The sequence below is a fragment of the Leptodactylus fuscus genome, chromosome 5, assembly GCF_031893055.1.
Source record: "Leptodactylus fuscus isolate aLepFus1 chromosome 5, aLepFus1.hap2, whole genome shotgun sequence".
Classification (NCBI taxonomy): Eukaryota; Metazoa; Chordata; class Amphibia; order Anura; family Leptodactylidae; genus Leptodactylus; species Leptodactylus fuscus.
In genome coordinates, this window is record NC_134269.1 from 174,117,702 (window position 1) to 174,145,290 (window position 27,589).

The 27,589-nt window shown below is 41.8% G+C and overlaps 1 protein-coding gene across 1 annotated transcript in view; it reads right to left on the bottom strand.

The window, feature by feature from the left end:
* Positions 1–27,589, bottom strand: part of DOCK2 (dedicator of cytokinesis 2) — a 522,773-nt gene that overhangs the window by 459,525 nt on the left and 35,659 nt on the right. The window contains exons 3-7 of the mRNA XM_075274736.1: positions 22,998–23,038; positions 18,819–18,874; positions 17,187–17,283; positions 8,094–8,242; positions 3,757–3,892 (exon numbers count right to left, since the gene is read on the bottom strand). Of these exons, the coding sequence (XP_075130837.1) occupies positions 3,757–3,892; positions 8,094–8,242; positions 17,187–17,283; positions 18,819–18,874; positions 22,998–23,038 (479 nt within the window). The remainder of the gene's footprint in view (positions 1–3,756; positions 3,893–8,093; positions 8,243–17,186; positions 17,284–18,818; positions 18,875–22,997; positions 23,039–27,589) is intronic.

Genomic DNA, 27,589 nt, shown 5'->3' on the forward strand with positions numbered 1-27,589 from the left:
CCGGCTCACTTTGATAAAAATGAACCACCACTGGGTAGAGCCGTCATTTTTGTGCCCACCTGTGTAAAGCACCCCAACATGAAACTCCATGTCTGTACTCAACCTCTCCAATTCCTCCGCATCCTCATACTCATCCACCATAAGCGTTGCACAATTCTGCTAATACTAGGCTCCCTCCACCCTGATTTCCCCCAACTCTGCTGGTTAGAGGCTCCCTCCATCCTGATTTCCACCAACTCTGCTGGTTAGAGGCTCCCTCCACCATGAATTGGTCCAAACTGGGCTGTTTAGCGGCTCCCTCCACCATTAATTGGTCCAAACTGGGCTGGTTAGAGGCTCCCTCCACCATGAATTGGTCCAAACTGGGTTTTTTAGAGGCTCCCTCCACCATGAATTTGCCCAAACTGGGCTGGTTAGAGGCTCCCTCCACCATGAATTGGTCCAAACTGGGTTTTTTAGAGGCTCCCTCCACCATGAATTTGCCCAAACTGGGCTGGTTAGAGGCTCCCTCCACCATGAATTGGTCCAAACTGGGCTGGTTAGAGGCTCCCTCCACCATTAATTGGTCCAAACTGGGCTGTTTAGAGGCTCCCTCCACCATGAATTGGTCCAAACTGGGCTGGTTAGAGGCTCCCTCCACCATGAATTTCCCAAAACTTGGCTGTTTAGAGGCTCCCTCCACCATTAATTGGTCCAAACTGGGCTGGTTAGAGGCTCCCTCCACCATGAATTTGCCCAAACTGGGCTGTTTAGAGGCTCCCTCCACCATGAATTGGTCCAAACTGGGTTTTTTAGAGGCTCCCTCCACCATGAATTGGTCCAAACTGGGCTGTTTAGAGGCTCCCTCCACCATGAATTTGCCCAAACTGGGCTGTTTAGAGGCTCCCTCCACCATGAATTTGCCCAAACTGGGCTGGTTAGAGGCTCCCTCCACCATTAATTGGTCCAAACTGGGTTTTTTAGAGGCTCCCTCCACCATGAATTTGCCCAAACTGGGCTGGTTAGAGGCTCCCTCCACCATGAATTGGTCCAAACTGGGGTTTTTAGAGGCTCCCTCCACCATGAATTTGCCCAAACTGGGCTGGTTAGAGGCTCCCTCCACCATGAATTGGTCCAAACTGGGTTTTTTAGAGGCTCCCTCCACCATGAATTGGTCCAAACTTGGCTGTTTAGAGGCTCCCTCCACCATTAATTGGTCCAAACTGGGCTGGTTAGAGGATCCCTCCACCATGAATTGGTCCAAACTGGGTTTTTTAGAGGCTCCCTCCACCATGAATTTGCCCAAACTGGGCTGTTTAGAGGCTCCCTCCACCATGAATTGGTCCAAACTGGGGTTTTTAGGGGCTCCCTCCACCATGAATTTCCTAAAACTTGGCTGTTTAGAGGCTCCCTCCACCATGAATTGGTCCAAACTGGGTTTTTTAGAGGCTTCCTCCACCATGAATTGGTCCAAACTGGGCTGTTTAGAGGCTCCCTCCACCATGAATTTGCCCAAACTGGGCTGTTTAGAGGCTCCCTCCACCATGAATTTGCCCAAACTGGGCTGGTTAGAGGCTCCCTCCACCATGAATTGGTCCAAGCTGAGTTTTTTAGAGGCTCCCTCCACCATGAATTTGCCCAAACTGGGCTGGTTAGAGGCTCCCTCCACCATGAATTGGTCCAAACTGGGCTGGTTAGAGGCTCCCTCCACCATTAATTGGTCCAAACTGGGCTGTTTAGAGGCTCCCTCCACCATGAATTTGCCCAAACTGGGCTGGTTAGAGGCTCCCTCCACCATGAATTGGTCCAAACTGGGCTGGTTAGAGGCTCCCTCCACCATGAATTTCCCAAAACTTGGCTGTTTAGAGGCTCCCTCCACCATTAATTGGTCCAAACTGGGCTGGTTAGAGGCTCCCTCCACCATGAATTTGCCCAAACTGGGCTGGTTAGAGGCTCCCTCCACCATGAATTGGTCCAAACTGGGTTTTTTAGAGGCTCCCTCCACCATGAATTGGTCCAAACTGGGCTGTTTAGAGGCTCCCTCCACCATGAATTTGCCCAAACTGGGCTGTTTAGAGGCTCCCTCCACCATGAATTTGCCCAAACTGGGCTGGTTAGAGGCTCCCTCCACCATGAATTGGTCCAAACTGGGTTTTTTAGAGGCTCCCTCCACCATGAATTTGCCCAAACTGGGCTGGTTAGAGGCTCCCTCCACCATGAATTGGTCCAAACTGGGGTTTTTAGAGGCTCCCTCCACCATGAATTTGCCCAAACTGGGCTGGTTAGAGGCTCCCTCCACCATGAATTGGTCCAAACTGGGTTTTTTAGAGGCTCCCTCCACCATGAATTGGTCCAAACTTGGCTGTTTAGAGGCTCCCTCCACCATTAATTGGTCCAAACTGGGCTGGTTAGAGGATCCCTCCACCATGAATTGGTCCAAACTGGGTTTTTTAGAGGCTCCCTCCACCATGAATTTGCCCAAACTGGGCTGTTTAGAGGCTCCCTCCACCATGAATTGGTCCAAACTGGGGTTTTTAGGGGCTCCCTCCACCATGAATTTCCCAAAACTTGGCTGTTTAGAGGCTCCCTCCACCATTAATTGGTCCAAACTGGGCTGGTTAGAGGCTCCCTCCACCATGAATTTGCCCAAACTGGGCTGTTTAGAGGCTCCCTCCACCATGAATAGTTCAAACTGGGTTTTTTAGAGGCTCCCTCCACCATGAATTGGTCCAAACTGGGCTGTTTAGAGGCTCCCTCCACCATGAATTTGCCCAAACTGGGCTGTTTAGAGGCTCCCTCCACCATGAATTTGCCCAAACTGGGCTGGTTAGAGGCTCCCTCCACTATGAATTGGTCCAAACTGGGTTTTTTAGAGGCTCCCTCCACCATGAATTGGTCCAAACTGGGCTGTTTAGAGGCTCCCTCCACCATGAATTTGCCCAAACTGGGCTGTTTAGAGGCTCCCTCCACCATGAATTTGCCCAAACTGGGCTGGTTAGAGGCTCCCTCCACCATGAATTGGTCCAAACTGGGTTTTTTAGAGGCTCCCTCCACCATGAATTTGCCCAAACTGGGTTGGTTAGAGGCTCCCTCCACCATGAATTGGTCCAAACTGGGGTTTTTAGAGGCTCCCTCCACCATGAATTTGCCCAAACTGGGGTGTTTAGAGGCTCCCTCCACCATGAATTTGCCCAAACTCTGCTGGTTAGAGGCTCAATCCACCCTGATTTTCAAAACAAATGTTGGTGCCAACCTCAACTTACTACAAGGGCTAAATTCACTGCTGGTGACAAGCTCTCCTCACTGCAAGTGCCAAATACACATGTTTCAAGGTGTTTTCCTACTGTCAGAGAGGTGGTATTGAGTGTGTAAAGTGTGTAGTTGTTAGGCTGTGATGTTGGGGTAATAGAGGGTCTTTGGTGTGTTAGATGCCCCCAGACATGCTTCCCCTGCTGTCCCAGTGTCATTCCAGAGGTGTTGGCATCATTTCCTGGGGTGTCATAGTGGACTTGGTGACCCTCCAGACACGGATTTGGGTTTCCCCCTTAACGAGTATCTGTTCCCCATAGACTATAATGGGGTTCGAAACCCATTCGAACACACGAACATTGAGCGGCTGTTCGAATCGAATTTCGAACCTCGAACATTTTAGTGTTCGCTCATCTCTACACATTACCAATCTAATACTGATCGAAAACCTTTCATTAAAATGTTTTATAATGAATCGGCGTCTCTGAAAACATGAAATCTTCATATCCTCTTAATACAATTTCTCACCATTTCTTCTTTAATACGTTCAGTGATTTTCTCTGTGGCGTCTTTGTGGGCATGGAACAAGCTAATAACACTTGTTTTGTCAGGATCCAAGATATTTCCATCATCATCTCGTACTATCAAATCAAGCTCGAGGATTCTGCAGTTAAAACAAATAAGATAAAATACGCATCATTCCGACGTTCTATCTTGTCATAGAAAAAGCAAATATTAGACTGTAAGTCAGGAAATCAATGAAGTTCATCTCACCGGCGTGTAGAGGTTTGCATATATTGGAGGTGTTTTATGAATAATACATTGATACAGTGTGACACTACATCGAATTCTTGTAAAATATAATTTTAATTATTAGTGGTAAAATACCGATATACTTATGTAATGAAATCAACAATATCTGTATATTGGTGCCAAAAAAAGGATAAGACATAACTCAATAGTTCATGAACTCCTGTAACCCATATGGTTCACAAATAATATTAGTACCAGACATTAAATTATGAAATACTTACTAGACTAGATACAGCAGAAGAATTCCAGGACTTAAAGGCAGTCGTTTGTAAACCACTGATGCTGTTGTATGGGGTTTTAGAAGGGAAATATACCTTTTTGCTATTGAGAAAATCATCTTTTATTCTTTATACAGACCAACCATCTTGACCTGTGGTTGATTTTTGACCTTCATTAGGGTAAGGAAAGACATGGCCATGATGCAAGCAGGATGCGGATGAATACCACATGACCAATCAGCCATCACTTATTTCTACTAGATCAAGAAAAACTGATTGTCAATGATTGTTCATTGTTAATGGCTGCATGGTTCTGGGTATACATTCCCATTAGGGTTGAGCGATCGGGAAAGAACGGATCCCGATCGGCGATCGAGCAAATTTCACAATCGGGATCGGCTGGAAAATGATCGGAAATCAGATTTAAAAAATGATCCTGAAATCTCAAGATCGGCTCAACCCTTCTCCATAAACATAAAGTAACTGGAGTTGAGAGATCGGATTGGAAAAGATTGGATTCCGATTGGCGATCGAATAAATTTCACGATCGGGATCGGATGGAAAATGATTGGAAATCGGATTTTAAATCTTGAAATCTCAAGATCGGCTCAACCCTAATTCCCATGTGCTTTTCAGCTTCCACATCTGGTTTAACCCACCATAATGTGAGCTTCGCCATTATTAGTGGCAGCTAATAACTCCTATGTATTTCCAACAAATTCTGCCTAATATGTAGGTGTAGTATATACCTCATATATACCCTGGACCAGCTGAAGCATGTATTATACCACATATGAGCTGAGTGATACTGACTACATACTGCAGCAGATTCACTCTAGCAAAACGTTGCAACTACTCAATAGTATACAATATGGGAGCTCTCAGTTGAGCTCGCTATGAGTTAGAGATCCATAATGACCAGTTGTAGTCCAGCCCAGGGCATGAGCAACTGGAGCATTAAACATAGGAGCTCCTCAGGGATCTACCATCTTCATTGAATTGGAACAGGAAGATATATGAGAGTTGAATCAAAGTCTTACCTTTACTGTAGGTACTTCTGGACTGGTCAGGTCCATGCACAGTTGCGACCCTTATAAATCTTTCACTGCTACAATAGCATAAAAGTGGTTTACAACCAATTTTGGTGGTGGTAGTTGCCTTTTAATATAGTCTCTGTTTGATCAGCAGAGCTTTGCATCCCAGGACCCGGAAAGTCAGAACAAAGAATGGTCCTTGGAATTCCAGTGAGTGCTAAATCATCTTCAATTTTTACAAAAGTACAGTGCCCTATCTGTATACTCACCCACTTGTCAGACACTCACGTATATACCGTACACTGCCATAACAGGCTTTTATCCCGTAATAGACTGACTTTTTTGTTAATATATTTTCTAAACAATTTGTAAACTACGGTAGTATGCATCTGAAGACGTATTATGCAGTAGTATGCATATGATGACGTGTTGTACGGTAGTATGAATCTGAAGACGTGTTGTACATTAGTATGCATCTGAAGACGTGTTGTACCGTAGTATGAATCTGCAGACGTGTTGTACAGTAGTATGCATCTGATGACGTGTTGTACAGTAGTATGCATCTGATGACGTGTTGTACAGTAGTATGGATCTGAAGACGTGTTGTACATTAGTATGCATCTGAAGACGTGTTGTACCGTAGTATGAATCTGCAGACGTGTTGTACAGTAGTATGCATCTGATGACGTGTTGTACAGTAGTATGCATCTGATGACGTGTTGTACAGTAGTATGGATCTGAAGACGTGTTGTACAGTAGTATGCATCTGCAGACGTGTTGTACAGTAGTATGGATCTGAAGACATGTTGTACAGTAGTATGCATCTGCAGACGTGTTGTATAGTAGTATGCATCTGCAGACGTGTTGTACAGTAGTATGCATCTGATGACGTGTTGTACAGTAGTATGGATCTGAAGACGTGTTGTACAGTAGTATGCATCTGCAGACGTGTTGTACAGTAGTATGCATCTGCAGACGTGTTGTACAGTAGTATGCATCTGATGATGTGTTGTACAGTAGTATGGATCTGAAGACGTGTTGTACAGTAGTATGCATCTGCAGACGTGTTGTACAGTAGTATGCATCTGCAGACGTGTTGTACAGTAGTATGGATCTGCAGACGTGTTGTACAGTAGTATGCATCTGCAGACGTGTTGTACAGTAGTATGGATCTGAAGACGTGTTGTACAGTAGTATGCATCTGCAGACGTGTTGTACAGTAGTATGCATCTGCAGACGTGTTGTACAGTAGTATGCATCTGATGACGTGTTGTACAGTAGTATGGATCTGAAGACGTGTTGTACAGTAGTATGGATCTGAAGACGTGTTGTACAGTAGTATGCATCTGCAGACGTGTTGTACAGTAGTATGCATCTGATGACGTGTTGTACAGTAGTATGGATCTGAAGACGTGTTGTACAGTAGTATGCATCTGCAGACGTGTTGTACAGTAGTATGCATCTGCAGACGTGTTGTACAGTAGTATGCATCTGATGACGTGTTGTACAGTAGTATGCATCTGATGACGTGTTGTACAGTAGTATGCATCTGATAACGTGTTGTACAGTAGTATGCATCTGATGACGTGTTGTACAGTAGTATGGATCTGATGACGTGTTGTACAGTAGTATGCATCTGAAGACGTGTTGTACAGTAGTATGCATCTGCAGACGTGTTGTACAGTAGTATGCATCTGCAGACGTGTTGTACAGTAGTATGCATCTGATGACGTGTTGTACAGTAGTATGCATATGATGATGTGTTGTACAGTAGTATGGATCTGAAGACGTGTTGTACAGTAGTATGCATCTGATGACGTGTTGTACAGTAGTATGCATCTGATGACGTGTTGTACAGTAGTATGCATCTGATAACGTGTTGTACAGTAGTATGCATCTGATGACGTGTTGTACAGTAGTATGGATCTGAAGACGTGTTGTACAGTAGTATGCATCTGCAGACGTGTTGTACAGTAGTATGCATCTGCAGACGTGTTGTACAGTAGTATGCATCTGATGACGTGTTGTACAGTAGTATGCACCTGATGACATGCTACTCTTGCTAAAATTAAAGAGGACCTTTCACTACCTCCAGATCTTTGCATTCTCTAATAGGCAGCCCTGCACTGATTCCAGCACAGTTGGATTTTTTTTTCTCTAGCCCCCACTATTCCTAAGCAATTGGTACTAATAATTTCAGCACACAATAAGCCAATTAGACTTTCTACTGTTAGGTGGGTTGTGCTGGACTGTAGAAGACATCTTGGGACCACCAACTTGACAGTAGAGAGCCTATGGGGAGCATATTGGGTATTGAGACTAACTGGAAACTGATTGCCCAAGAGTGGCAGGGGCTGAAGAAGAAATTCCAACTGGAGCAACGCCTATTGAAGACTGCAAAAAGTTGGGACTGGTGTATGTGATGAAAGGTTTTCTTTTATGTATACCTCTGAGCTCCAGTTGATATTGATGATGAAATTGCTTTAAATCAAATCTTCATCGTGTAGCCCCAAGCCTATGAGTGTTTATAGCACCATGCCTTCTATGGCCACCGACGTCCAGTATTTAAATGGGACATGAAGTTTTATAGTGTCCATCAAGTTTTAGAGTCACGAAATCTAATTTATTACAGTGGACTGAACAGTTTCTCTCGCCATGGTGCTATGGAAATTATAACGCAATATTACTGTCACTTAACCAGTTATTCCAGCAACAGATTTTAATACCTGTAATAAAATAATTGTAAGAAATAATGTACGCTACTTTATGCAGTAGAGTAGATGGAAGGAAGAAAACGTACTTGTTGCCGTAGTCGATTTTCGAAGTAACTTTTTGCTTAAGTTCTTTTAATTCATCCTTTGGCAAGGTACCAGAAAGGAGCTGTGATCGCCACTCCATCAAATCACACATCATTGACTGGACCTGCTGGAATTTCTCCTTTTTGCTTGACTGGAACAAGACAACACACAAAGGTTAATGGCTTCTTAATAACTCTACGGCACATGAACATTTCCTTAATTTGAAAAAATGCTGATATCTTCCATGTAAGAAACGCCATATTATCAAGCTGTAGAAACATTGTAAACTACTAATTTTACAGAATAAAAATTTTAGACTGAAGTTGCTGATTTGATAGTAAGCCTGGGATCATTGTCCTTGTGTAAGGTTCATAGTCGAGGTTTGGATGGCAGGCCACACATCTGTCTCAAGAATGTTCTGATATAAAAAGTCCGTTGTTGTCTTACCAAGTTTCCAAACCCCTGTGGCTGCAAAACAATCCTAAATCTTCCCCTCACTAGCATCATATCTGGCATTTGGTAAGAGGTGTTTTGGGCATTATGCTGAGTTTGATTTTTGCAAACATGGCCATGTGTATGATGATCAAGCATCTTCAGTTCAGTCTCTTCTATTAAATAGTCTGATCTTGGTGTGTATTTACCCTTTCATGTGAATATTGGCAATAGTTTTGACGGCCTCTCATCGTAGACTGATGAATTTCAAACTATTTACAGATCATCATAACCATTTCTACACGAATGAGGCAAGATGAGTCCGAAACTGGGAAGAGGCCAAGGGGAGGGGAACCTCGTTGTCTTCGGGATTCCTCAATGTCAGAAACTGCTGAGGCCTCTGATTGGGCCTCAGTGGTCACATGGGTGATTTCCAGCATAGTCCAGTTCTTTTTTATTTATGACTTATCCACAGGCTAGGTCATCAATACAAGACTAACAGGGACCATGTCGTAATTTGAAGTTTATGGGCCACGATGTAAAATCTGCACAAGGGCCTTTATAAACCTTGAGCCATTTAAAATGAAGTTGCATACTTTATACTGTCAGTGGCTGACTGCTTCACCTTAAATATAAGATCGGAAGTCTTTCCTCCCTGCTGTGCTTAGGCTGTACAACCAACACCGAGCTAAGCGGAGATCATTCCATAGAGAGAACTGAAAGATCTTTAAGTTGTGATACCCCCTCCTACTACCTTGTTTTACCTTTACCTTTTTTTACCTACAGTCTGTGTAATGCCTCTACCTTGGAGCTTTTGTATTTGTATATTGTATTACCTATGCTACTATAACACACTGAATTTCTCCATGGTGGGACTATTAAAGGATTAACTTATCTTATATGGCAGAGAGTCCTTTGGGGACCAAATAGGGCTCAATAGCGACTGCTACTGCTGCACCCCCTGTAGCTACACCCCTGACTGAGTGTCTGGTCCTGATACCACAGCTGATCGGCTTCTTGAATTAGCACCATGACCTCTTTACTGTTTACATTACATGTTGTCTGATTTATAGCAAACATGCAAAGTAATGTCCCACAGAAGTGAATGAGATGAGATAGCACAGCTGCTATGAAACAAATGGCATGTGATGTAAACAGTGAATGTCTCATGGTGCTTGCACAATTGCTACAGCCCCTTCAAATATGAACTCTGAGCTGAACAATCCCTTTAAAGATGTCAGTTTATATAGAATTCGGAGTTGCATAAATTTTATTGTAAATTACAACAATGTAGCATACAAGAACCTAAGACGTAATGCGATACAATGCAGGCATAGGCAGCACAAAAAAGCAATCAAACTTTGAAGTCTTTTCTTATGTTGAGTGATACCATTTCACGATGAAACCTGATGAAAAAAAGAACCTAGCTGATAATTAAAAGTACTATTTATTCCAACAATAGGCTATACTTCTGTGACTGCTAAATGCGGCCTGATACGTATATATATCAAGTCTGATTCTGAATCTCATTTTAAGGTGATTGGCAAGTAAAGAAAGTCTTACAAACGAACAAAGGGAATGAATGTGTCACTTGAAAGATTTACTGAATTACATTATAAATTTAAGGGAACGGAATGATTCTAGCTGTTTGGGTCTTTATTATAGGTTTGTTATCTGTTTCCTTATTCTGTAGAGATACCATACTACGAAACTCCACAGCAAAGAATAAAACTGTTATTAAAATGTCAGTCCATTTGATACATTTTTTGGTCGAAAAGTAATATAGATTAAAGTAATCATGACTCATTAAGCTTTGCCATTCCAGCTTATGAAATGACTCAGGCCCCTACCTATTCTCTACATCCACCATAATAGTATGGCAGAGGTATGGTCAATAAAAATGGCTATTGGACCAAGGCAGACTAGCAGCGCCCACCCATGTTGTCTCAGATCACTGTCCCCTGCTGCAAAATCTGGGTGCAATCATATATTTCCGTGAAGTCAGGAGCCTATTGAAGGCTCTCACACCATTCATTACTATACGTCTATTAGAAGCAGGAGCCTGTAATAGAAGTAAATGGATTTTTCAGCATAGTGCAATACATTAGTGCTGCAATATATTGCACTCATGATCAGACCTTTAGGCTTTTCGCCTCAAAATCCTGACCAAAAATCTGGCTCCCATTGAAATCAACGGGAGATGGTCAGTTCTTTTTTCCACGAGCGTTTTTTTTTCCGGCTCGTGGAAAAGAAGGGACATGCTCATTCTTCAGGTGGATGCCGCGGCCGGATATCCGCCTGAAGACACCTCCCTCCCAACTCTCCGGTGTAGCAGTGCTGGCTGTGCGCTCAGTTCGGCTCAGCTCTGGAGTAGTGGAGTAGTCGGGCTGAGCACACGGCCAGCACTGCTAGCAGGCCATGTGCTCAGCTCAGCTCATCTCCAGAGTAGTTGAGCTGAGCGCATGGCCAGCACTGCTACATCTCCGGTGTAGCAGTGCTGGCCGTGCGCTCAGATCGGCTCATCTCCGGAGTAGTCAAGCTGAGCGCACGGCCAACACTGCTACATCCCAGCAAAGGAATGCATTGACCAGCGTTGATTGGCTGAATGCCATACAGAGTACAGCATTCGGCCAATCAGCACTGGTTCTACCGGAGGAGGCGGAGTCTAAGATCGGTCCACAGCAGTCTCCATTCTGGTCCAATCTTAGACTCCGCCTCCTCACAGATGAGCCTCCGGCAGAACCAGCGTTGATTGGCCGAATGCTGTACTCTGTATGGCATTTGGCCAATCAATGCTGGTCAATGCATTCCTATAGGAAAAAGTCAGCTCCCGCATAACTGCAAGCTGACAGGGATCCCAACGTAATACAGTGACTTGGGCTTGTTAGATGCCCCCAGACATGCTTCCCCTGCTGTCCCGGTTGCATTCCAGGGTGTTGGCATCATTTCCTGGGTGTCATAGTGGACTTGGTGACCCTCCTGAGTCCAATAGTGGTTTCCCCCTAAACGAGTATTTATTTCCCATAGACTATAATGGTGTTCGATGTTCGATCGAACAGTCGAGTATTGAGCGAGTACTCCAATCGAACTTCGAACATTTCACTGTTCGCTCATCTCTGCCAGTAGTGTTTAATGTTCTTGTACAGAACATTAAATGTTACCAATGTGAAGTACAATTTGTCCTGTAAAATATAAGTGCTCATATAGCTTTGTGAGAAGAGAAAAAAAAATAAGACTTTTGGAAGGTGGAAGGAAAAATCAAAAATCAAAAATGAAAAATGGCCCTACCTGGTTGAAAGGACCATTCACCATAAGCTGGAATCACGGCCCCAGTATCCAGGAACATAACCATATAATAAATTTTACTTAGAAACATAGTCATTATTCCTTATTGTGACCAGGTTAGCTTCTCATGCATGTGGTGTTCCTGCCTATTAACCTGTCGATAATCTATACAAGATCTCAGTCCTCCATCTTTTTTCTTTATGTTGAAAGGTATATATGGCCTTTTATATAATCTTTCATGGCCTGTCTTTCCAGATCAGAAAGATGATATAACCTACGCTTAGAGAGTTTAATATCAAGCAGAAGATCAATAGCACAATCATATGACCTGCGAGGCAGTAACAGATCACCCCCAGGCTCAGAGAAAAAAACTGCAAAATCATGAATAAATTCATAGAGAAAGTAACCAAAGCAATTGTTAGAAATATATAAGATTTGAAATAATCAGAACATTAATGCTACCGCCTAGAGATGAGCGAGTATATTCGATCCAATACCTCCCCTGCATAGTTTTTGGTGTTAAAAAAAAAGCGCCAGGGAAGGTGGGAGGGGAATCGAATGTTTAGCGCTTGGTATATGACCAAGTACACCAATAACTATGCAAAGGGAGGTATTGGATCGAATCCTACTATTTGATCGAATACTACTCGCTCATCTCTACTACCGCCCTACAGACAAATATTGCAGTGATACTAACCCACTATTTTATAAGCAATAAATTAAGAGCATTGTCTAATCTGCAGACTATGTGTGGGACAAGCATCTATTTGACATAGTATTTGTGCATTTGTGCTGAGGGGATATCGTCACTCCATAGGGAGAGACCACCATATAGGTGTGTGTATATGATGGTCTCTCCCTATGGAGTGACGATATCCCCTCAACCCTGTCTAAGCCTCTCACCTTTGCCAGATCAGTCCTCTCTGCGCCAAGCTGACAAGATGCAAGTACATCGAAACAGCTGTCCTTGGCTGAGAAGACTGTATCTGGTTAAATCCCAACATCATTGCAAACAAAGGCCTCTGAGAAGGTCGGCATGATGTTAAAGGGAGCGCCCTCTATAGGTGTGTTTGACTGAGACTCTTTCTTCCTAATTACATCATGGAAGACAGACTTGCACATTCTCAGTCAGCGCCCTCTATTGGTGTGCATAATTGAGGCACTGGCATCCTAATTACATCATGGGAGTCAGATTTGCATATTCTTCCCATGCATTTGTGCTGTGAGTCTTGTATTTCCAGAACATTTTATGATTATTTTTTCAATAAAAGTTATATTTTATTATTTTTTGAGACCTATCCAATTATTGATGAATGTGAAATTGGAGATGCCATTTTTTCCCTCTGATTTATATTATCGGCTTCCTTGCTTATAATGTAAAGCCCACCAAACCAATGCGCTATCTTTTTAGCTTATCAGACAACCCCTTTAATTCTGATGCATGGAATATAAGCGATATATCAAATATTCCAATATTAAACAAGTGCGATTCTCAAATCATTTAAGATTACCCAGTAGGATACAATAGGTACAGTATGTTCTATTTTATTGGACAGTATATTTTGTGTTCATTATTGGCATTACCTAACATAATTAGTGCCCACGATAAGTTACAAGCCGTAAGTTAAGACGTGTGAGTGATTTATCACTGGATCTGGATTTTAACACAGCTACTTGTGTCAGTGTTTTCAACGTGAACGTGAGTTTACATGGCAGCTTTTATACGTTGTCTTCACATTTTAACAATGAGCAGGAAGATGAGTTATTACAATCAGTGTTTTTGTTCTGAGCTACATCACTCGGCATGAGGCATAAAAACAATGAAAAGTAAAATAATGCGCCAGGCAGTTTCTGCTGTTCAATATATTCAATACACTTTCTTAATTCTTTTTTTTCCCCTTTTATTGAGCCTTTCTTATTTAATGAAAATGCTTCCATTAGAAACCATAATTTTTCCAGACAACTCGGCAAACAGACCAGGACTCAGCAACATATTTTACGGTTATATTGTAGCTACGCTCCTGTACAACAACAAAACAGATGTACAAGAAAAAGTAACCTGTAAATTTGACAATATGGTGTTGTGCTATAAAAATAAATGTACCAATCTAAATTATCTTAGGAGATGAATCTACAACAAACCAGAATGTATCACTGCTATGTTTCTCTGTAACTACACTGAAAAATAACACATATACAGTATATTATATATAATGTACCATCAAAGTAACAGTAACTATATATATATATATATATATATATATATATATATATATATATGTATAATACAGATTATCTTACATAATTTTTGTCAATTACTAAATACTTAAAGGGGGTCTCCAGGGAGTGTTTAAAGGGAGTCTATCAACTGTATATTGGTTATAAACCTTATCATAGTACTTCGTAGAAGTGATTCTACAGCTTCCACATATGCTTCTGTTATTCAGCTTTGTACACCCATTTTTATGTTCGACGTGACAGATTCCCTTTATTTACTGACAGCATCCTGAGATATAACTACAGGATAGTTCAGAGACTACACACATTTCTCAGAATTCCAAAAGGGGATTGTTGTTATGTCACAGTATAGAAAATAGACATATAAAGTTTATATAATGCGCCATGACAATGAACAACATGGTTAAGGAGGACCTTTCACCACCTAAGGTCCGGTTAAAAAAAAACGGTTTCGCCGCAGAGAGCACAAAACGCTCATTGACCCTTACGGACGGACACGGTCTGCCAGGTTTCCATCTTCTGTCAGCGGAAGACGGAAGCCTGAAAACGTAGATCGGGCGCTGGTGTGACTCCAGCGTAATTCCAATTCTTAGCAGCTGTTCCACTGACTCAGACACTGTTGGAATGTCTTTCTCTAGCCCCCATTGTTCCCGAGCAATCAATGCTGTTACTTTGGTGCTTGATATGCTGCTTAGGCTCTGCACTGTCAGGAGGGCGGTGTCAGGCAGGAACAGGCATTGACACCGGCTGTCTCTGAGCTCTGAATCACACCCCCTGCCTGACACTGCTCACCTAACATTACAGAGCTTAAATAGCACATCAGGCACCAAAAATTTCAACCATATTAATTTCACTATCTGTGAATGGGGCTATTCACACAACTGATATTTTGATGGTGAGTTGTAATGGACTGTCAAACATAGGTCATGCTCTATTTTTATCCTTTTCAGGGACGCGGTAATGTATGAGGAATGTGGGGATAAAATGGCTCTAAAAAGATGACATTTTCCATGGCTGTTTTCACCTTTCTTCATATGAATGTAGATGTTATCACTTGACCACTGCTCCATTTAAGCTTCTCAAGAATGTGGACTTTCCTAGTTTCACATCATTCCTGTGTTCAAACACTTATTTATTATGTTTCTATTCAATTAAATTTCCCAATTTTGTCATTTCTGATTTCCCATGACTTCTAGATTCTACTACTGGCACAATGTGAAAATATTTATAGGGGTTGCCCATCACAAGGATACTATCTATACTGCTAGTTTATGTGGATTTAAGACTTTTCCTAAATGCATTGCTTTATCAAAACTGCTTTGTTTGGCCGCTATCTTAATTTATTCACTTCATTGTTTACACTCCGTTTCTATGGCCCTTGGGATTATCTGCTCATTTGTCAAGTGATGTAGCTGCCTGCTCTCAGGGGGAGGGAGGGGCTGGGAGCAGCTCTGAGCTGTTTGTGATTTTTAAGTAGCAGAGCTTCTCAGAGAGCTCCGGGATTTCTGAGAAATTTGGCTGATAAGGGCTGAGATAGGGAGGCCGTTACCCCTGTATGTAATGCAAGCTGGCTCAAATCCAGCTCTGCCACATCAGCTTCACACTGTGGTAATTCATTTACAACTAATCCCATGCAAGTGAAACCCCACCCACCAATGTGCCGAGAAAAACAGGAAGTGAAGAGAGCACAACAGCCTGCAGGTTAGTGAACAAGCGTTATGGGAATACCCTTTTAAGGGTTACATTTACTGTATTTAACATTTAAATTAACTTTACTGAAAATAAAAGGAGTCTGCAATATTTTTCCTTCTAAATATGGAAACCAGATGGAAGGGAGCTTGTAGTTTATTACTGTATCTTTGTAGGTTCAGGACAAAAGACATTGTGCCAGTGTGAATCCAACCTTGGATATTAGAAATTCTTTACAAACTCTAGGACCCAAAGATGTGTTCACATGTTGGAATAGTGGCACAGCATACAAACACAACATAGAACAAGCGCCATAGTTGACCATAATTGGTGGCCTTCCTCTGCTTTACAGAAACTGTTCTACTGTGAAAAACTGCGTCACGGCTTACATGAACAGATATTTTTCCCATGAGAATCCTCATAGAAAATGAACTACAAAGTGACCTACAGGTCATGCTTATGTGTTTGAAGGCATGCCGAGGTTTCAAAGACCCACAGTCGGGTATTTTAGTAAGTGAATTGAATGTCAAATTTTAATTCACTATACTAAATGAATCATTTTTCTATGGCTCTGTTCACATCACGTTTGAGCCTGCTGCTGCAGTTATATGTCAATACAAGTTTCCTACAATATTTGCCACTATAGAGTATACTCTATACATACCATGGCATACATTGCTAGCGAGATCCTTACTGTATATTTTTCTGATTTATTCTTCATTATAGAATAGCATTGTTAACTATTAGAGATGAGCAAGTAGTGTTCGATCGAGTAGGTGTTCGATAGAATACTACGGTATTCGAAATACTCGTACTCGATCGAACACTACTAGCTGTTCAAAGTTTAAGGTTCGATGCAGAACCAGCGTTGATTGGCAGAATGCTATACATTGCCAATCAACGCTGGTTCTTCTCTTACCTTTCCGAAGTCTTCTCCATGCAGCGTCCCCGCGGCGTCTTCTGGCTGGAATTCACTCTGCCTAGGCATCCGGCCTAGGCAGAGCCGGCTGCACATGTCCGCGCATGACTGCACATGCGCAGTTGGCTCCAGCCAATGAATTCCAGCCGGAAGAAGACACGGGGACGCTGCGCCGGGAGAAGACTTCAAGGAGAGTCCAGCCCGACCGTCACTCGTGGACTTGGCAAGTATAATTTTATCGAATTTTGCGTACCCCTGAAACGAGCATTTCCCCCCATAGACTATAATGGGATTCGAAATCCGTTCGAACAGTTGAACAGTGTGCGGCTGTTCGAATCGGATTTCGAACCTCGGACATTTTAGTGTCCGCTCATCTCTATTAACTATCCTATTGTATACAGCAAAAAACCATCAAATTAAATCAAGTGTAGTTCATAAATGGCCTATAAGTAGAGCCTTATAAAAAATGACAGAAATTAGGTGAATGCACCCAAAAATTTATTAGCCAGTTCACAAAACAAATGCTTCTTACCGTGTATAACTGTTTCCAAATATTTCCCCATTCACGTAAGGTTGTTGTAACTTCACGCACCAAAGGAATCTCAGAAGGAACTATGTTTTCCGTATTTCTTAAAGACAATAACATAAGACAAATATACATAAAAAATAGACAGGACAGTAAGGGGTTGTTCACATAGCAGTAAAGTTATGATTCATCTAACCGACTCTAAAGAGTAGAGCTAACTTAAGGCTAGGGCCCCACGTTGCGGAAACGCAGCTTCTTTTGTTGCAGATTTTGTTGCAGTTTTTTGAGCCAAAGCCAAGAATATATGAAAAGCTCTTATACTTCTCAAACAATCCACTCCTGGCTTTGGCTCAAGAAACTGCAACAAAAGAAGCTGCGTTTCTGCAACTTGGGGCTTCAGCCTAAGGCTAAGGCCCCAAATTAAATGCAGCTTTTTGCGTTTTTTTGAGCCAAAGCTGGAAGTGCATTGAGCAGAAGGTAAAAGTATATGAACTCCCTATATATTTCCCATTCCTTTTGTAGCCATTCTTGGTTCTGGCTTAAAAAACCGCAACAAAATCTGCAACAAAAAAAGCTGCGTTTCCGCAACGTAGGGCTTCAGCCTAAAGCTAAGGCCCCACATTACTGAAACGCAGCTTTTTTGTTGCAGATTTTGTTGCGGTTTTTTGAGCCAAAGCTGGAAGTGGATTGAGCAGAAGGTAAAAATATATGAACTCCCTATATATTTCCCATTCCTTTTGTAGCCATTCTTGGTTCTGGCTTAAAAACCCGCAACAAAATCTGCAACAAAAAAAGCTGCATTTCCATAACGTGGGGCCTCCGCCTCAAGAGGATCTGTCACCAAGTACAACTGAAAGGTTCCTGCCCACATGGAGATTTAGAGCTAGGTTACATATAACCTTTCAAGGGCCATATATGTTGAATGGATGGATGGATTTTATAGATAAAAAATATCAAATTGTTCAGGAGAACAGCAAGAATCAAATGACCTTCAGTATTTTGTACTTAGAGATAGGACAACTACTAGAGGACACAACTACTTAATCTAAGACAATTACGTATATAGAAGGAGTAGACACCCTCTATTTCGGCAATCGTAGATGAGGATAGTTAGGATGCGTCTTGGTCATCCGGCAGACAATACTGAATGCAATGATCAGCAGGTATTACCACTTGTGTTTACTGTAAGACTGGTTTAGGAGCTGCAAACAATCTTGCAGAATGAAACCGTCTAATATGATCATAAAGATCTCAGCTTAGTGTTCCTTCCTCCTCTTAAAAGCTACAAATGTCTGAAACTTAGAAATAACCTATTAGACATTATGAAGCTATTTTCTCTTTTTGCTGTAAGACTGATGTGGTTTCTGTACATGGCTATAGGCTTTAGATGTAACTTGCAGCATCTTTGACTGATAATATTGTTTCCAAGCCAAAATAACTGAAACCGAGTTATGGAGATGAGATTTGTCACTTGCATTGCTTATTGTCCTAATTCTTCTCTTTACATGTATGTAAGCATAACCAAGTTTCACGAAAATTTTATAAAAAAAATCTCATTAAACAAAAAGTTCTAATTCATTTGGAGAAGAGAACGGATCATGTCATTCATGGAAAAGTAAGAAAAAATAGCCACCATACCTCTTCTTCTGAATTGTAATTTCCTTGATGTGGATAAAGGATTTAGGAAATATCCCCTGCGGAAAGTAAGAGCAGCAATGAATTATGTAAACTGTAGCTATAGGTAATACAATCACATTCTCTGAAGCCTACAGATCAAGGAACCTATTGTGGGGGGGGGGGGTTGTTATCCAGTAATGAACACAGTCCATTTTGGGTTTTTTCGACCCCGTAGCCCTTTCTCTGCTGTGCATGGAAAAGACAGATTAAGATATATGTCAGCCAGTTATACTGAAAATGAAACACACGTAACAGGAGATATGTAAGTACAGCCAGACATGCATGTCACCAGATTATTGTTCTGTAAATGTCAGACTCTGAGAGTAGGTTTGCACACGACTGCGACTGTATGCAGCCAAAACCCTTCCCATAAGAAACAGTTCATGTTAGGAATGCTGCCACATGGGGTCTGATATGCGGCCCCTGCTGTATTCAGCGCTGAAGCCGCCACTATTCTCACTTATATGGAAGTAAAACACAATTAATTCTAAGCGACTTCTCATTACTGGCCATGCAGTTTTACTGTTACCAGGAGACCACTAATGCTATAGCCTGTAATTATTCGGTGGAGCCCCCTGGGGGCTATGACTACATTCAGAACCCCATGTGACAACACCATAATAGTCAGTTAACCCTCTGCAGACCTCACCCATATGTTGTACTGTACATGCCTGTTGACGTGTGTAAACCCAACCTTAGCTCATCCTTAAATTGTTCTAATGTGCACAACTGTATAATTTTTTATGTATTGTTTTAATGGATAGCAATAATTTCTACGGCCTCATAGACTGTGACATTCACAAACCCGTGTGAAGGGGTCCATAAGGCAGGGCTACATAAGAAACTCAGGTAGTGTATGGGTCAGTAGAAAGTACAGGGGGCAAACATCTGTGTTCTGTCCGTTCTGTTTTTTATAGATCCATATATTTGCAGGAATCCTAAATCATGTTAATGCTAATTGTTCCAAAAAGAAACCTGGAGGCTGTGTTAGCACAGCTGAATCTGTAAGGGCTAGTTCACACGGGGCAAGAGGGGGCGGATTTTGGTGCTGAATCCTCCTCATGAGCCCCCTCACAATAGAGGTCTATGCAAACCGCTAGCGTTCTTTTTTCTGCCAGCAGTTTGTTCCCGCTAGAGAAAAAAAGAAGCGAGCTGCCCTTTCTTCAGGTGGAATCCGCGGCTGATTGAGCTGCAGCGTCCGCCTCAGGGCAGCACTCTCTGGACTAGGCCCATTCATTTGGGGGCAGCACTCTCCGCACTAGGCCCATTCGTTTGGGCCTACTCCGGAGTGGGAAGTCGCGACTGTCGGAAGCCGCGACAGTTGCGTCAGGCGCATTTTGGTCTTATTCTCACGCGGCTTCCCGCGTCAACATCAGGACCATAATACGCAGTCTCATGCCCCATGTGAACGGGGCCTTATTCAGTACAATAAAGGAAGTCCTGAGGGTGAGTTCCTATCTAGTTACCATGATGTGGCTACGATGCTGTCAAAAGAAGCACCGAGTTCTATCAATTTGGCATATTATCCATTCTGATTGTTAATGCCTATGCAGTCAGGTGGAAAACTACACAGATTTGACAATGACACAGCTTTCAACTGCATTGTGGTTTCGTCAAAGATGCGACTTGGGAGGTCACCTTGAAATGTCTTTCTTGGGTTACATATTAAGTCTTGTCAATTCAAGTACTTGAAATATTATAAATAACTTTTAATAGAGGAGGTAGCATAGAAAAGACACTCAATAATTGCCGCTGTTCTGTTACACTGCTGTTACATTGTTACTCTGTGCTCTTTCAACAACGCTAGGTTGTAGATAAGAGGCTGTGAGTGAATAAAATGAGGCAAGACATCAATTAACCAGTTGGCAACAGCCTCCTACTCGTTCCTCCTGCCTTCTCAATAATGCTGTGTGTGTGATGCCGAATACAAACTCCACCTTACCCAGTCTTGTGATCAAAGAGGAACAAAACTGTGTGGTATGATAAATAGCAGAAAAGTACAGAACAGTACAGAGTTAGCTATAATGTTTTATCATGTCATATGTTGAAGCAACTCCATTTCATCCACTCAACTCAAGACCCAAAAAATAATATAATGCTGAAAAGACCCCAGAGTATAATAATTGTTCATGGGTGTCCACAATGGGTCATAGAACTGTCTGTGCAGGGCCCACTATGGAGTATAATATTGTGTGTACAGGGGCCACTATGGAGTATCATACTGTATGTGCAGGGGCCATTATGGGGCAAAATACTGTGTGCAGGGGCCACTATGGGGCATAATACTGTGTGCAGGGGACACTATGGGGCATAATACTGTGTGCAGGGGCCACTATGGGAGATAATACTGTGTGCAGGAGCCACTATTCGACTGCCTATTCATTATAGAATAAAATATAAAGTTATCACTCTCATCCACAAGGCTCTCCATAATGCTGCACCTCCCTACATTTCCTCCCTCATCTCTGTCTACCGCCCAACCCATGCTCTCCGCTCACTCAATGACCTAACACTTACATTCTCTATTATCAGAACCTTCCACGCTCATATACAAGACTTCTTCCGAGTTGCACCACTTCTCTGGAATGCTCTACCCCGGACAATCAGATTAACTCCCAATTTCTACAGTTTCAAACGCAAACTAAAGACACATCTTTTCAGACAAGCCTATCACAATTTCTAACGTAAACCCTTCCGTACTATAGTTAGAATCCCCAAAATTTAACCCTCCTCTGTCCCCGCTCCCACATTACCCCACATGATATGATGTCTTTTCAGGCTAACTTTATTTGTCCAAGCTCCATCCACATGTTACAGGACACCACTAGTGATGGCTCATAACGTTTTGTTTGTGTAATGACAGTAATCTCTATTACAAAATTGTCTGAATACTGTATAAGCAATACCGCCCCTGCTACCTCTTGTGTCACCCCCTCTACCTCATAGATTGTAAGCTCTTGCGAGCAGGGCCCTCAGTCCCATTGTGTGAAATTACGTTCTTTGTTATGTATCTGTCTGTATATGAACCCTACAAATTGTACAGTGCTGCGGAATATGTTGGCGTTATTATTATTATTATTATAATACTGTGTGTGCTGTGCGGGGGCCACTATGGGACAAAATACTGTGTGCAGGGGCCACTATGGGACATAATACTGTGTGCAGGGGCCACTATGGGGCATAATACTGTGTGCAGGGGCCACTATGGAGCATAATACTGTGTGCAGGGGCCACTATGGGGCATAATACTGTGTGCAGGGGCCACTATGGGGGATAATACTGTGTACAGGGGCCACTATGTATAGTGGCATAATAGTGTGTGCAGGAATGTGGGGGGATGTTGGTCAGTCGGGGTCTTCGGCATCGGTCGGGGGGAGGGGCCCCATATCAAAAGTTTGCCATGGGGCGCCACCATTCCTAGTTGTGCCACTGACCCTTTCCTTCTCTCACCACTTGTGGCAATATTCTCCCCCTTCCCACCCCTTACCCACTTTCAGCAAATTCTCACTGACATGAACATTCTCTTCCTCAATACCCCTTCCATACTTATGGCCACATTCTCCCCCTTCCTACATTTGTGGAAACACTCTCCCCATCCCATGAATGGTCATATTTCCATGTCAAGAAGGACCTGGAAGTAGAAAGATTCATAAAAGGATCCAAGAAGTGTCAGAATGGGATCAGTGTTGATCAATATTTTTAAAAGCATTCTGATACCTCTCTAGAAAAAAAAAATGTTTTGCTTCACTTAAAATAGAATCTTAAGAAAAATTAGAATCTGCATACTACAATTAAAAGCCCCTCCATCAATACTTCTGCCATGTGAACATTTAAGTGTCATTACCTATTTACCTTTATTTTTGTGCTATTAAGTAATATAAATTACAAATTCAATTAAAGTGAATTTCTTAATTTACAGATAAAGTATTATTAATTAGAAGGGAAATAATGGCAGAAAATGAATCATTTCTATGAGTTGGTAAAATATAATTAAACCTTGCAAACAGCATTCATTTATTTGTCTTTTATTAACACCCAGGAATGAAAATAAATCCTTGCAATCATTTCACGACATTCAGTCATGTTCTCTACAAGGAGAGTGATAAATCAAATGAAAGATAGGAAGCAATTTAATCTTACCACTTGCATCCTCTGTTTTACCAGATATCCTCTGTACCAGCCTAAGAATGAAAAAGCACATTGTATTCATGTTGTAAATTGCATTATCAGCCATGCATTGAACCTCATCTGTTTATCATAATAGAAGGTACATTTGGCAAAATTTTCAGGTGCATGTTACAATGTTCACATGAAAATACAAATATACCACCAAAACATTATAAAAAAACACAATGTATATTGGATCATTAAAAAATAATCTGTAATTAAACCTTCAATCAATATATTATATTTCATAGTTGTCAATATTTAAATTTTCATATTTTCATATATTTAATTCTTACCCCTTTTCTATAAAGAAAATGGGAACATTCACCTTTGGGAGAGAATTGCATAAACCACATCCTCATTTTTGGTGTATAGTTTGCTCCAGGACAAGCCAAGATTTTATGAAACTCAGGACCATCTCAGCTAATTTTGGGATTACATGTTCTATATGAGCACATACAGGTATAATGATGATAATGGAATGTAATACTCAAAAAAGGTACATAGTGAAACATAACATTACATAAAATCATAAAATAACAAATTAACATGAAACTTTAGATTTTAAGTTCTTTTATGCTAAGAGCTAGGGCAGGGGTAGGCCACCATCGGCAGTCCAGCTGTTGCCAAACTACAATTCCCAGCATGCATACTTGCTTTGATTATTTTGGAATTCCCATGGAAGTGAATGGAGCAAGTTGGAGTTGGAGTGCCGAAGGTTACCCTTAGCTAGGGTATTCTGATAATATGGCTTCCTTTATAGTCAGTACTTCAGGTAAGGCTGGGTTCACATCTACATTGAAGTCTCTGTTAAAGGGGTTGTCCCATCACAAGGATCCTATCTATATTGCTAGTTTATGTGGATTTAAGACTTTTCCTAAATACATTGCGTTATCAAAACTGCTTTGTTTGGCTGCTATCTTAATTTATTCACTTCATTGTTGACACTGCATTTCTATGGCCACTGGGCTTATTTGCTCATTTCCCAAGTGACGTAGCCGCCTGCTCTCAGGGGGGAGGGAGGGGCTGAGTGCTTAGCAGCAGCTCTGAGCTGTGTATGTCTGACAAGTAACAGAGCTCCTCAGATAGGGGAGGGGGAGGTGAGAGCTCCAGGATTTCTTAACTCTATCTTCAGCTCTTCCACTTATCAGCTGGTTTAATTGATTTTGGATGATAAGGGCTGAGATAAGGAGTCCATTACCTCTGTATGTAATGCAAGCTGACTCAAATCCAGCTCTGCTACATCAGCCTCTACATCAGCTTTATACTATGGTAATGCATTTACAAGCAATCCCTTATTACTAACTGCAAACATAGCAGATAGCAGAGCAAGTGAAACCCTGCCCACCAATGTGCCGAGAAAACCAAGAAGTGAACAAAGCACAGAGCATGCAGGTTGGTGAACAGGGGTTATAGGAATACTCCTGTAAGAGACTTCATCACAGTGTCCAGCTAAAATTGTAATCCTAACTACAGTTAACCACTTTCCACAACATACAGTATTCGATTTTCATTTTTGACTCCCGCCTTCCAAAACGCATAACTTTTTTATTTTTCCATTCACAGAGCCATATGAGCGCTTAATGTTTGTAGGACAAAATATTCTTTATAATGGTTATTTAATGTGTACAAAATACTGGGAAGCTGGAAAAAAATGAGAATATCAGAATAGGGTGGAATTGGGGAAAAAAAAGTGCATTTGTGCCACGTTCTTACTGGCTTCATTTTTATTGTGCAGCCAAAATGATACTTCACTTGTATTAAGCATCACTATATTTCAGTCTGATTCCAGGGACACCAAATTTATATGGTTTTATTTATGATTTAACCCCTTTAAAAAAAAATAATCTAAAACTTATTTAAAAAAAAAATGTGTTTCCTACAGTCCAGTCACCATATTCTGACACTTGTATCTTTTTTATGTTTCCAAGTACGGGGATGCATAGGAAGTCAAAAAAAACGGTGATTTGGCTCTTTTGATTTTTTTTTCTGCTATGGCATTCACCGTACAGAAAAAATATTTTTATAAGTTTGTAGACTGGGTGTTTTCAGATACAGAGATACCTACTTTTTTACTTTTATATGCGTTCTAGGAAAGGGGGGTGATTCAAATTAGTAATTCTTTTTATTTCTTTATTTTTGGCTGTAATTATTAGGGGTCTTGAACCCCGGGGTGTCTGATCACAAATGCAATGAATTACTATGCTAATACTTTGGAATGCATTGTAAATTAGCGATACTTGTACACAGTCCAGTCATATTAATGTGATCACCGCCTACTTTTGACATCAACGTTAAATAACCAATCGCAGAAGGCGCATGTCATCAGCCATCTGGGTGCACTCATCATTGTGGAACGCATGATGGATCAACACAAGTATGCATCTATCCTTGCGGACCATGTTCACCCCTACATGCGAATTGTTTTTCCTCAGGATGATGGCATCTACCAGCAGGACAATGCGATGTGTCATAAAGCTCACAGTGTATGTGCATGGTTCGAGGAGCACCAGGATGAGTTTACCGTACTCCCTTGGCCAGCAAATTCACCGGACTTGAACCCAATGGAGAATCTGTGGGACCACCTCGATCTGGTTGTTCACGCCATGGATGCTCAACCGCGTAACCTAGCACAGCTGGCCACGGCACTGGAGTCGGCATGGCCCAACATCCCAGTGAACATCACCACAACATCCCCTCTCTTCCTGCACATCTCGCAGTGGACCGCTCCGCCAAAGGTGGTTATTCTGGATTCTGACAGGTGGTCACTGTGACTGGACTGTGTATTTCAGGCTGCATAGACCATCCTGCAATAGATGTTAATGCCACACAGGTGTGGGAGCCTTCAATAGGCTTCCAACTGTTAGGCTGACTTCACACAGAGTTTTTTGGTCAGGAATCTACCTCAAAATCAGCCTCCTAAAAAGCCTCCCAAAAGAGTTCTATTGGGAGGCGTTTTTTGGAGGAAGATTTTAAGGTGGATTCCTGACCAAATTCCTGACCAAAAAAACTCTGTTTGAACTCAGCTTTATGGCAATGGATCGCTGGCCTTATTCTGGGGAGCAGTGATCTTTCCCAAAATGGTGGCGCCCACTTGGAAATGGAAAATAGTGCCTCAGGGCCTTACTGCCTGTGATCAGTGCAAGCACTAATTGTGGGTATTAGCCCTGGATCTTTGCTTTGCTGTAGAAGTGACCCAGTGGTTATGGCGCTTTCTCAGCATCCACCATAAATTTAATAGGTTTAATTTATCTGCACCAAGCCACAAATTCCACAGGTTGAGCATGTGAAGGGTAAATCTTATATCGCTATGCAATTCAGATGATGCTTAACCATGTGTTATACTACTTTACCTACATGTTCAAAAGGTTGATAAGTCACACCATAACTCCAAAATAATACATGCTTAAGAAGATTGGTGGTATTCAACTGTATTATGTGAATACAGATTTAAGATCTGTAACATTTCTCACTTTTATACTGTGGTCAAAATCCCAGTCAGAACCAGAGAACATCTGGTCTCTGCATTAAATAACTGCATTGGCAAAATCAAAGCAAAAACACGGAATTGGATTGTAGCATAAGAGCTAAGCTTTTAGGTCACATGTCTGAAAGCAAACCGCAACCTGCTGCCAAGAGCGACCAGCAGACGTTTGGACGTGGCTATGTATGGATTTTGACTTGCAGTCAGTAAAATGCATTTAGCTATTTGCCAGCAACTCAGGCAAGATGTCTCATATTAACGTATAGAAAATAAAGGCAAATAAACTATAATTATTAAAAAAAAAAAAAGAAATAAAAAACAGATTACAAGGTAATATGTTTCAATGTCTGGTCTTATTTCTGAAAAACTATATAGATGTACGAGTATATAAACATTGCCTTTGAGGGTATGGTCACAGGACATATTTTTCATGTTAATTTCACCATATTTTCTTTGTACAGATCAGCCTGCAGACGCTCACTAATTCTAAACCGCCTAAGAAACCTGACACTTGTCAACATGTATTTTGGCCTTGTGAACATACCTTTAGGCCTCATGCATACGAACTGTGGATCAAAGTACACACACACACACATTTCAATGGGCCCAGACACAGAGCCGTAGTTTTTACTGCTGTGTCCAGGCTAAATGATAGCTCCCCAAATTATTGAACAAGTCCTTATATGTGTCCGTAATGGCGGCTCTGTCCTTGATTGTATGGGTCAAGGAAGACGACGGATGACACCCATATCAATCCAGATTTCATTAGTGCCATTTTCACTGACCTGGAGACTGCACACGGCCATGTGAAGTGGCCTAAGGACCGATTCACATCTGCATTCGTTAATCCATTAAGTTCGGAGAGTCTGCATGGGGACCCCCCGAACAGAATACTGAACGTATTGACAAGCGGTGAGCAGTGAAAACACAAGGACCCCATAGACTATAATGGAGTCCATGTGCTTTCCATGTCATGTTCGCATGAGTCATGTGGACAGGAACGTAGACCATGAAGTACCTTTCTGTCCGCACGTTCCGTGCGGACACTGTACGGAAAGCCCCATAGACTATAGTGGGGTCC